General features: G+C 46.2%; 1 protein-coding gene across 1 annotated transcript in view; it reads left to right on the plus strand.

Annotated features, from left to right (window-relative positions):
- Nucleotides 1-12,335, plus strand: part of LOC146050719 (sodium/potassium-transporting ATPase subunit alpha-2) — a 62,220-nt gene that overhangs the window by 22,764 nt on the left and 27,121 nt on the right. Inside the window, exons 3-10 of the mRNA XM_083167873.1 lie at nt 1,499-1,603; nt 2,508-2,567; nt 3,131-3,334; nt 4,338-4,451; nt 4,895-5,029; nt 6,972-7,089; nt 11,212-11,480; nt 11,577-11,775. Coding sequence (XP_083023999.1) covers nt 1,499-1,603; nt 2,508-2,567; nt 3,131-3,334; nt 4,338-4,451; nt 4,895-5,029; nt 6,972-7,089; nt 11,212-11,480; nt 11,577-11,775 — 1,204 coding nt within the window. The remainder of the gene's footprint in view (nt 1-1,498; nt 1,604-2,507; nt 2,568-3,130; nt 3,335-4,337; nt 4,452-4,894; nt 5,030-6,971; nt 7,090-11,211; nt 11,481-11,576; nt 11,776-12,335) is intronic.

Genomic DNA, 12,335 nt, shown 5'->3' on the forward strand with positions numbered 1-12,335 from the left:
GGTGATTGTGCAATGCTAGGTGATTAATCGTGCAATGCTAGGTGATTAATCATGCGATGCTAGGTGATTATTCGTGTGATACTAGGTGATTAATCGTGCGATGCTAGGTGATTAATCGTGCGATGCTAGGTGATTAATCGTGCGATGCTAGGTGATTAATCGTGCGATGCTTGGTGATTAATCATGCGATGCTAGGTGATTAATTGTGCGATGCTAGGTGATTAATCGTGCAATGCTAGGTGATTATTCGTGCGATACTAGGTGATTAATCGTGCGATGCTAGGTGATTAATCGTGCGATGCTAGGTGATTAATCGTGCGATGCTAGGTGATTAATCGTGCGATGCTAGGTGATTAATCGTGCGATACTAGGTGATTAATTGTGCGATGCTAGGTGATTAATCGTGCGATGCTAGGTGATTAATCATGCGATGCTAGGTGATTAATCGTGTGATGCTAGGTGATTAATCGTGCGATGCTAGGTGATTAATCGTGCGATGCTAGGTGATTAATTGTGCGATGCTAGGTGATTAATCGTGCAATGCTAGGTGATTAATCGTGCGATGCTAGGTGATTAATCGTGTGATGCTAGGTGATTAATCATGCGATGCTAGGTGATTAATCGTGCAATGCTAGGTGATTAATCATGCGATGCTAGGTGATTAATCGTGTGATGCTAGGTGATTAATCGTGCGATGCTAGGTGATTAATCATGTGATGCTAGGTGATTAATCGTGCGATGCTAGGTGATTAAACGTGCAATGCTAGGTGATTAATCGTGCGATGCTAGGTGATTAATCATGCGATGCTAGGTGATTAAACGTGCGATGCTAGGTGATTAATCATGTGATGCTAGGTGATTAATCGTGTGATGCTAGGTGATGAATTGTGCGATGCTAGGTGATTAATTGTGCGATGCTAGGTGATTAATCGTGCGATGCTAGGTGATTAATCGTGTGATGCTAGGTGATTAATCGTGCGATGCTAGGTGATTAAACGTGCGATGCTAGGTGATTAATCGTGCGATGCTAGGTGATTAATCGTGCGATGCTAGGTGATTAATCGTGCGATGCTAGGTGATAAACCACATAACAATGATTCCTCAAATAGTATCCAATTGTTCCCATTGTACCTTTATTTAAAAATATCGGCACATCTTAACAGCAATGTCAATGCTGTGTGCGCCCAAATGGAGCAATACTTAAATTGCTCCATCCGGTGCCATCTAGTGGCCACTGGCATGCAAAACGCTTGAATTCCCCCATAGAGGTGAGTAGCAGCTTAGCTTTTTATTATATAGGATGCTGTTTAGTGCAGTCAACTTATGAAATCAACAAATGCTGCCATAGGTCTCCATACATGAGTCTCATGTGATTATCTAACCATCCGTACAGTGAGAAATCTCTCATTGTAAAATCATTTAGGTCATTTCAAGCAGGATATACAGAAAAGAGCTCAGGAGCAGATCCCTGATCATCTCACTCTGTCTCATTTCATAGGACGGCCGGGAGTACTCGCCTGCGGCGACAAACGCGGACAATGGCGGGGGCAAGAAGAAGCAGAAAGAAAAGGAGATGGATGAACTGAAGAAGGAAGTGACTATGGTAAGGAACAAAAAAAAAATCCATAGGGATCAATTAACCCCACAATTTTCATAGCCATGACTCACAATAACCAATCAGAAGCTAGAATCCATTAGTAACGGCAATAGGCAGGTGAAGCTTCATTCTGATTGGTTGCACTATTTTGCTGTTTACAGTATGTAATATTTATGTGCGTCTCATTATGGGCCTTATTCTGGTCTGTGCGGCCGGAGCCGAATATGCGGCCAGGACCGTGCGTCCTAAACCCCGCCTTCCGTACGGATCGCTCACTCCGTCCGAATGCGGTAAGCCGCTGACCGCACAGAGCACGAGTGGATTTCTCATGTATACACCTCCTCCATCTCTGGGAACCTCCCCCATCATCTGCGACCATCGAATGCAGGACCGTGTGCTCCACCAGCTCCCGCGAGCTCAGACCACTCGGGCATTTCTCCGTGCAAAAGCAGGGATCTGGGCGGGCAGCTGACATCCAGCGATGTCATATGTCCGCCCCCTACACGTGCGTCAAGGCCGCATTACCATATGTATGCCCAGCGTTTTCATGGGAACGCCCATGAAACGCGGGGCGTATGCATATGTTAATGAGGCCAAACAGCCCTTCACGCCCCTCTCCTCCCCCTGTTCGTAGTGTAAACAATTCATGCGGAATTTGGACGTATGTCCCTTTCGCACATGTGCAGAGACGCCTCTGCACATCCGCAAACACAAAACATCGGCGGAACAAACGCACTAGGACATATCTGCACCAACCAGAATAAGGGCCCATGTCTCACCACAGAGTTGCTGATTACATTACAGGGACACAAATACATTATTTTAGTATTATGATGCTGCTTTGGGTTGAGCTACAATATTAATTCAGCTGGTAAAATATAAATGCAATCTATGTTCATATATATTTCAGGATGACCATAAGCTGTCTCTGGATGAAGTGGCACGAAAATACGGCACTGATCTGGCCAAGGTACGAGTCACTGCTACAAACCATCTACAGTTCAAAGAGCTGAACCACCAGGAGGGTGTGGAGTGGCTGGACCAATCAGAAGCCGTAATATGCTGACTGCGACTTCTGATTGGTCCTTCATGTTTTCACAGAAGCCCCATTCTGTCTTCACTAAACACTAAACTCCTCACCCTCCTTCTCCTTCCTCCGACATCATATAACATGCTAAAAGGTGTCAGTCTGTGGGTGTGGCTTGCAGCCATCCGGAGTTCTGCTCCAGAGAGATTTCGAAAAGGAGATGATGATTTCTAGGAGTACAGCTAATACAAATCCCATCAGATGCATAATGCAAACCTACTTAATTGAATATAAACATTGCATGTGAGATTAACCTAATAAATTTGTGTCTTAGTTCAACTTTAGGGGTGTATTTATCAAGCCTTACAAAGCTCTAATGTCTGATTTCGCCAGAGATAGAGCTTTTGTTATTTATCAAAGACATCCGCCAGCACTGGCAATGGCAGACTATCACCAGCTGGAGACATGTCCAGCAAAAGCTAAACATATCTTTTTTTCACCCGCAGGGTCTGACCAACACGCGCGCAGCAGAAGTATTGGAACAGGATGGGCCTAACGCCCTTACACCTCCGCCTACCACCCCTGAGTGGGTCAAGTTTTGCCGCCAGCTATTTGGGGGTTTCTCCATTTTGTTGTGGATTGGTGCCATTCTCTGCTTTCTGGCATACGGCATTCAGATCGCCATGGAGGACGAACCAATCAATGACAATGTCAGTATAGCATGGTGCAGGGAGGCACAATGCTTATGGGAACCAGGTTTACTTTATATTTGTCGGCGGTCCTACACTTTTGGCAGCTCCATAGCGGGGACCCGGCAGAGATTAAGGGGTAAATTTGCTAAGGCTTCTAAAAATAAAATAAGATGATGTTGCCCATAGAAACCAATCTTATTCTGTCTATACCTTATCTATTGCATTCTAGAAAATGATAGACAATCATATTGGTTGCTATTGGTAACATCACCTCTTTTCATTTTTAGCATCAGTAAAGTTGCCCCTAAGAATGCTATACAGTACTAAACCAGCCAATCAGCACCTGCCTGACATGTTTCAAACACAGTCTGTGACATGGCAGCTAGGAGCTGATTGGCTGGCTGTTTATCACTCTTCATTTTATCACTTTTGAAACTTACAGAATCTGGCCCATTGTGAGGAACAAGGGGGAAATGTATCAAGACTTGGAAAAAGATAAATTGAAGTCTACCAAAGCAACCAATCAGCTTCAACCTTCCTTCAGCTTCATTTAGCACGTTTTTTAAATGCCAGAAGCTGATTGGTAGCTATGGAAACTGTGCTGCCGACTAAACTCTTCTGTTCTATTACACCGCTGTTCTGTCAGAGTCATGCACAGGGTACAGAATACATGGACCAGTGGTGGGGGCCCATTTAACATTGCATATTTGCACCTTATTTTCCCAAAACACTCATTTTCGGGGTTAGCCGCAAACAGGACCTTCTGCACCACTCGCATAGGTTCTTATGGGGGTGCACTGCTGCAGAGCAGACCTCCCTGCACCAGCTTAACAGTTTGAAGCCCCTGCCACTGCATCCTATTGGCTGTAGATCCCACCCAGATCGCATTGTATATGCAGTTCTATGGTAAATGGGCCCCTTGCTCCTTTAGGACAGTATATACTGTATATCACCTTCTACATATGTTATGTAACTTTCATTTGCACCATGTCAGACTGATGTCTCTTGTGCCATTCCTTAGCTGTACCTGGGGGTGGTCTTAGCTGCCGTCGTCATTGTCACCGGATGCTTCTCGTACTACCAAGAGGCCAAAAGCTCCAAAATCATGGACTCCTTCAAGAATATGGTGCCCCAGGTAGGTGACACGGCAGCCATTGTTATTTTGCTTTAGTAAGTATGAATAATCAGAATACACTGAAGGAAAAATCATTGTTCTAAAGCAAAAACCAAGACATACAAATCAAGGAAAAGATTGTCCGTATATGACCTCCTTACATCCCAGCAACACCGGACATCCCTTACTACTGATATACAGGGCCGCCATCAGGGGGGGGCTGCCGGACAGGCAAATGGCCCAGGACTGCAGTCTACCAAGTATAATTTGTCATAAACACAGATCTCAATAATGGTCTATTAAGACCGAGTCCTCCTGGGCCGTGTGTATTGGCGTTCCGCACAACTAGGGTTCTACCTACTGGCTTAGCAGCGTGTTATGTGTTTTATATGTGGCGATGGGCTAATACTGTATATAATATATATAGATAGATATACCTTATCTTTTACCCTTTGTTCCTCCAGCAAGCTCTGGTAATCCGCGAGGGAGAGAAGCTGCAGATCAACGCCGAGGCTGTGGTTGTCGGGGATTTGGTGGAGGTCAAGGGAGGAGACCGGGTCCCTGCCGACATCAGAATCACCGGATCCAATGGCTGCAAGGTACAAAGTGTCTGAGTCAGATCTATAATATAATATACTAGCAGGCATATCTACACCGTACCCTGGTGCAAGAGGTGTGGTGCCTCTTCCTTTGGAGGTCAGAGTAGACATACCATGGAGGACACCTGAGTGTGTCCCACCTGTAGGTGCCCCAGTATTATATTACATAGTTACATAGTAGGTGAGGCTGAATAAAGACTTGCGTCCATCTAGTTCAACCTATGTTTATAGTAGCTAATCCCTTGTTGTATAGTATGTTCTGATATTTTAAAGACAGATTATGTTACTTATTTGTACCCGTGGATGTTTTTAACCAATAAAGGTTTATAAAACCTTATTTTAAACGTATTTATAGTGTCTGCCGACACCACTTCTTCAGGAAGAGAGTTCCCAAGTCTGACTGTTCTGACTGTAAAGAAATTTTTTCTTCTAGATGTACAAAATCTTTTTTCTTCTAATCTATACTCATGCCCTTGCGTCCTAGATTCCTGTCTAGCAGAAAAAAAGGGTGTTTGACAGTTCCTTGTATTGGCCCTTGATATACTTGTACATGTTGAGCATGTCCCCCCTTAAATGTCTCTTCTCTAGTGTAAATAGTCCCAGATTGCTTAATCTCTCCTCGTAGCTTAAATTCTCCATTCCCCTTAATAAGCTTTGTTGCTCTTCTTTGGATTTTTTTCTAATTCTATGATGTCCTTTTTATAGCGTGGGGCCCAGAATTGCACTCCGTATTCGAGGTGCAGTCTAACCAATGATTTGTACAGAGGCATAATTACTTTTGAGTCCCTAGTTTCCATGCCCCTTTTAATAAATGCTAGAGTTTTTTGGCCTTTTTTGTTGCTATATTACACTGAGCACTACACCCTAGTTTGTTGTCTATTTGGACCCCTAGATCCTTTTCGAGTACTGAATTACCCAATTCATCCCCGCTTAGGTTATAACTAGCACACTGGTTATGTCTCCCAAGGTGCATGACCTTGCATTTATCCACATTGAACCTCATCTTCCACTTTTTTGCCCACTCGTCTAGATTGTCAAGATAATTTTGAAGCGTGGTGACATCTTCTGATGATTTAATAACTCTGCTCAGTTTTGTATCATCCACAAAGATGGATGCATTGCTGAGTAACCCTATCCCAATATCGTTAATAAAAATGTTAAATAAAATGGGCCCTAGAACCGAACCCTGGGGCACTCCACTTAGTACTGGTATCATATTAGATACGGCACTGTTCACGACCACTCTTTGTTCTCTATTACACAGCCAGTTCCCTACCCATCTGCAGATATTTGCCCCTAATCCCAGGTCCTCCATTTTATTTATCAACCTCTTGTGTGGTACGGTGTCTAAAGGCTTTAGCAAAATCTAGGAAAATCACCTCTACAGCGTTTCCATTATCAAGGTTTTTGCTAACCTCTTCATAGAAACCAAGTCGATTAGTTTGGCTTGAAAGATTTTTCGCGAACCCATGCTGGTTATAACTGAGTAAACTATGAAGGTCTAAATGTTCCCGGATACCATCTCTTAAAAATCCCTCAAATAGTTTACCCACTATTGATGTTAAACAGGTCTGTAATTAGCGGGATCCTCCTTTTTTCCTTTTTTGAATAATGGAACTACCTCTGCTATTCTCCAATCTTTTGGTACCTTTCCTGATGATAGTGAATTATCAAAGATATAATGTAGAGGGGAAGCTTGATTTTGCTGAGCCTCAATATTATTTCCTTGGTAGAGAAATCAATATTGAGGTCCGGCTATTATATACCTGTGTGCCAGGTACCGGGGGTAGTGAGTGATTCAGAAGAGTGAATAAGGGAGGCCAATGTTGCTGTATAGGAGTGCATGGTCCATATAGAGTGTAAGCTCCTATCCCTCCCCTGATATGTGACTATAGAGAGCCATTGCTAATGCCACGTAACGCCAATAACGTCTGTCTACCAGGTGGACAATTCCTCGCTGACTGGAGAGTCAGAGCCACAGACACGTTCCCCGGAGTTCACCCATGAAAACCCACTGGAGACCAGGAACATCTCGTTCTTCTCTACTAACTGTGTGGAAGGTGGGTATGAAGCAGGCATGGTCTGATCCTAGCACCCACAGCATGGCAAGCAGCACGTCACAGCAAGTAGTATTGTACAATCTAATCTAGTGCCGCACTGATCTACTAGCACCACAGCATGTCACAGCAAGCAGTATAGTACAATCTAATCTAGTGCCGCACTGATCTACTAGCACCACAGCATGTCACAGCAAGCAGTACGGTCCAATCTTATCTAGTGCCACACTGATCTACTAGCACCACAGCATGTCACAGCAAGCAGTACGGTCCAATCTTATCTAGTGCCACACTGATTTACTAGCACCACAGCATGTCACAGCAAGCAGTACGGTCCAATCTTATCTAGTGCCGCACTGATCTACTAGCACCACAGCATGTCACAGCAAGCAGTAGGGTCCAATCTTATCTAGTGCCGCACTGATCTACTAGCACCACAGCATGTCACAGCAAGCAGTACGATCCAATCTTATCTAGTGCCACATTGATCTACTAGCACCACAGCATGTCACAGCAAGCAGTACGATCCAATCTTATCTAGTGCCGCACTGATCTACTAGCACCACAGCATGTCACAGCAAGCAGTATAGTACAATCTTATCTAGTGCCGCACTGATCTACTAGCACCACAGCATGTCACAGCAAGCAGTACGGTCCAATCTTATCTAGTGCCACATTGATCTACTAGCACCACAGCATGTCACAGCAAGCAGTACGATCCAATCTTATCTTGTGCCACATTGATCTACTAGCACCACAGCATGTCACAGCAAGCAGTACGGTCCAATCTTATCTAGTGCCGCACTGATCTACTAGCACCACAGCATGTCACAGCAAGCAGTACGGTCCAATCTTATCTAGTGCCGCATTGATCTCATATAAGAGTCGCAGGAAGGATTTGATGGGGAGGGGCCATCGGGTACCTATGTAGATCTGGCTAGGGATGCAGAATTATAAGCTCCGTCCTCCACTAAGCTTCACATGTAATATAAGCACCATATACTGTACTATCTAGGTAATGCTGGTGTCCTCTGTGCCGCTTGGCTGGCACTATGTAATATTTGGTTCTGTGCAGCTATGTAAATGAATGTGAGTAATCTGTATCAGTTATCTGCATGTGATCTGTGAAAACATCGGCGGCACTTGGCTGCGGGCGCTATGCGTGGGGCACAGCTGCATATTAATCATGTGGCGGATGATCTGGTGGTGGCAGGTGTCCGCTCTATAGAGAGGCCGCTCTGCAGCCCGGAGGGGTCACACAGGGCATATTATTCTGTCTCTGCAGCCCGGAGGGGGTCACACAGGGCATATTATTCTGTCTCTCTGCAGCCCGGAGGGGGTCACACAGGGCATATTATTCTGTCTCTCTGCAGCCCGGAGGGGGTCACACAGGGCATATTATTCGGTCTCTCTGCAGCCCGGAGGGGGTCACACAGGGCATATTATTTTGTCTCTCTGCAGCCCGGAGGGGTCACACAGGGCATATTATTCTGTCTCTGTAGCCCGGAGGGGGTCACACAGGGCATAGTATTCTGTCTCTCTGCAGCCCGGAGGGGGTCACACAGGGCATATTATTCTGTCTCTCTGCAGCCCGGAGGGGGTCACACAGGGCGTATTATTCTGTCTCTCTGCAGCCCGGAGAGGGTCACACAGGGCATATTATTCTGTCTCTCTGCAGCCCGGAGGGGGTCACACAGGGCATAGTATTCTGTCTCTCTGCAGCCCGGAGGGGGTCACACAGGGCATATTATTCTGTCTCTCTGCAGCCGGGAGGGGGTCACACAGGGCATATTATTCTGTCTCTGTAGCCCGGAGGGGGTTACACAGGGCATATTATTCGGTCTCTCTGCAGCCCGGAGGGGGTCACACAGGGCATAGTATTCTGTCTCTCTGCAGCCCGGAGGGGTCACACAGGGCATATTATTCTGTCTCTCTGCAGCCCGGAGGGGTCACACAGGGCATATTATTGTCTCTCTGCAGCCCGGAGGGGGTCACACAGGGCATATTATTCTGTCTCTCTGCAGCCCGGAGGGGGTCACACAGGGCATATTATTCTGTCTCTCTGCAGCCCGGAGGGGGTCACACAGGGCATATTATTCTGTCTCTCCGGGGTCACACAGGGCATATTATTGTCTCTCTGCAGCCCGGAGGGGGTCACACAGGGCATATTATTCTGTCTCTCTGCAGCCCGGAGGGGGTCACACAGGGCGTATTATACTGTCTCTCTGCAGCCCGGAGGGGGTCACACAGGGCTTATTATTCTGTCTCTGCAGCCCGGAGGGGGTCACACAGGGCATATTATACTGTCTCTCTGCAGCCCGGAGGGGTCACACAGGGCATATTATTCTGTCTCTCTGCAGCCCGGAGGGGGTCACACAGGGCATATTATTCTATCTCTCTGCAGCCCGGAGGGGTCACACAGGGCATATTATTCTGTCTCTCTGCAGCCGGAGGGGGTCACACAGGGCATATTATTCTGTCTCTCTGCAGCCCGGAGGGGGTCACACAGGGCATATTATTCTGTCTCTCTGCAACCCGGAGGGGGTCACACAGGGCATATTATTCTGTCTCCGTGACACCCTTGGAACATGACTCTGTATTTGTTGCCAGTGGGGGATGTCTTTTGCTTACCTGCTATGGGAATAGAGTGCTGCTGTATACAGGGTGTGTGTCATGTGATTATAGTGCTGCTGTATACAAGGGGGGTGTCATGTGATTAGAGTGCTGCTGTATACAGGGGTGTGTGTCATGTGATTACAGTACTGCTGTATACAGGGGTGTGTGTCATGTGATTACAGTACTGCTGTATACAGGGGTGTGTGTCATGTGATTACAGTACTGCTGTATACAGGGGTGTGTGTCATGTGATTACAGTACTGCTGTATACAGGGGTGTGTCATGTGATTACAGTACTGCTGTACACAGGGGTGTGTGTCATGTGATTACAGTACTGCTGTATACAGGGGTGTGTCATGTGATTACAGTACTGCTGTATACAGGGGTGTGTCATGTGATTACAGTACTGCTGTATACAGGGGTGTGTGTCATGTGATTACAGTACTGCTGTATACAGGGGTGTGTGTCATGTTATTACAGTACTGCTGTATACAGGGGTGTGTCATGTGATTACAGTACTGCTGTATACAGGGGGGTGTCATGTGATTACAGTACTGCTGTATACAGGGGTGTGTCATGTGATTACAGTACTGCTGTATACAGGGGTGTTTGTCATGTGATTACAGTACTGCTGTATACAGGGGTGTGTGTCATGTGATTACAGTACTGCTGTATACAGGGGTGTGTCATGTGATTACAGTACTGCTGTATACAGGGGTGTGTGTGCGTGAGGATGGGACAGGGCTACGGCAGAGTTATGTACAACAGGCAGACACAGAAAAAACGTAACCGCCCACATTGGCTTCTGCAGGCTCCTTCTGGGTATGGGCTGTAATGTTTCCTGTATGGAGGTCGACATACATTAGGTTGACACATGAAATAGGTCGACATGCCTAAGGTCTACACGGTCGGAATGTTGACACAAGCATTAGGTTGACCATGGGTAGGTTGACAGTCAAAAGATTGACGAAAAAGTTCACGTTTTTGTCCCAAATGTCGAAGTAAGTCGACACGGACACCGTGAAAAACTCATGTCGACCTTGTAACTGTCAACCTTTCTATTGTCTACATAATCCTTGTGTCGACCTTCAATGTATACCGACCCCCTTCTTACTGGTCTTTCACCCAGATCATGTATTCAGAGTGCAGCAATAACACGGATATAATATTCTTCTGGTAATGCCATAAACAACACAACATCCATATACACCTCTTCTCCCATCCCATAATATCTCCCCGTTCACCCCCACGGTCGTTGTGCACAACATCGCCGTCTCTCACCCACACTCATTACCGGCTATTATTCCCGGGTGCAGGACTTTAACGGGCTGCACCCACTCTGTGGAATGCCCTCTCCCACGCAACACAATTCTCCTCCAGCCTCCAATCCTTCAAGCGTTCCCCAAAAACTTCCAAGATAGATCACTGTTACATTGGGAAATATGGTCATTAAATGGTGCATAGCAAAGAAGACACATGAATCCACCATTTTCTCTTCTTTACCTATAGGGACAGCCCGGGGCATTGTCATAGCCACAGGAGACCGCACCGTAATGGGGCGCATTGCCACGTTGGCTTCAGGCCTGGAAGTAGGCCGCACACCTATCGCCACGGAGATAGAACACTTTATTCACATCATTACTGGAGTGGCGGTCTTCCTAGGAGTCTCATTTTTTGTCCTGTCCCTCATTCTCGGGTACTCCTGGCTGGAAGCAGTCATCTTCCTGATTGGAATTATCGTAGCCAATGTGCCAGAAGGTCTCCTGGCCACAGTCACGGTGAGCTTCCACCATCTATGAATCAGATGTGCTCATACCAATATGGCAGTGTCTTCTGTACATCTATTAAATCTGTTATACCTCCTATTCCCAAAGGTGTGTTTGACCCTGACGGCAAAGAGAATGGCCAAGAAGAATTGTCTGGTCAAGAACCTGGAGGCTGTGGAGACCCTGGGCTCCACCTCTACCATCTGCTCTGATAAGACAGGAACCTTGACCCAGAACCGGATGACCGTGGCTCACATGTGGTTTGACAACCAAATCCATGAGGCGGACACCACTGAGGACCAGTCAGGTTCGGCAAGATTAATTAATTCATTTTGATTTAAACCAGGATGGAGTTATCGTTATCCCCAGTTACAATTTTTGTAAACAGCTGTCTCACCCGTTGTCCGGGACAGCCAATTGTAATAAAGCAAGAAAAAAGGAGGATCTGGCAACTGATAGCAGGAAAGAAAAATGTGAACACAGCTGATAGATTAACGTGAATGGATAAAGTAAATAAGAGACATTTTTCAATATATTCCGTTTTTTTGAGGGTTGCTGGCGACATATAAAGTTTTATTTTCAGGGATCTTGTTGAATGATGTTAATTCTGGATAAACATATTCTCCAAGTGTATGTATATCAGATACGTGGGGGAAAGGACAGTGGGCAGTATTCAACGTGAAAAATTCTCCGTGCATGGTGAGAGATTTTTTCTCTTGCCATGCACTCGCCCTGTTCCGGAGGGCTCGCTGCCACTCCTGCTCCCACTATTCAAAAATGTGGTTAAGACTCGCCGACACTCGCGGCGAGTCTTAACCCCTGCAGCGGACGAGCGTCCACGGCAGGGAGCTGACAGGGAGCTGGCAG

This window comes from Crinia signifera, chromosome 12, assembly GCF_055691185.1.
Source record: "Crinia signifera chromosome 12, ASM5569118v1, whole genome shotgun sequence".
In the NCBI taxonomy this organism is placed as follows: Eukaryota; Metazoa; Chordata; class Amphibia; order Anura; family Myobatrachidae; genus Crinia; species Crinia signifera.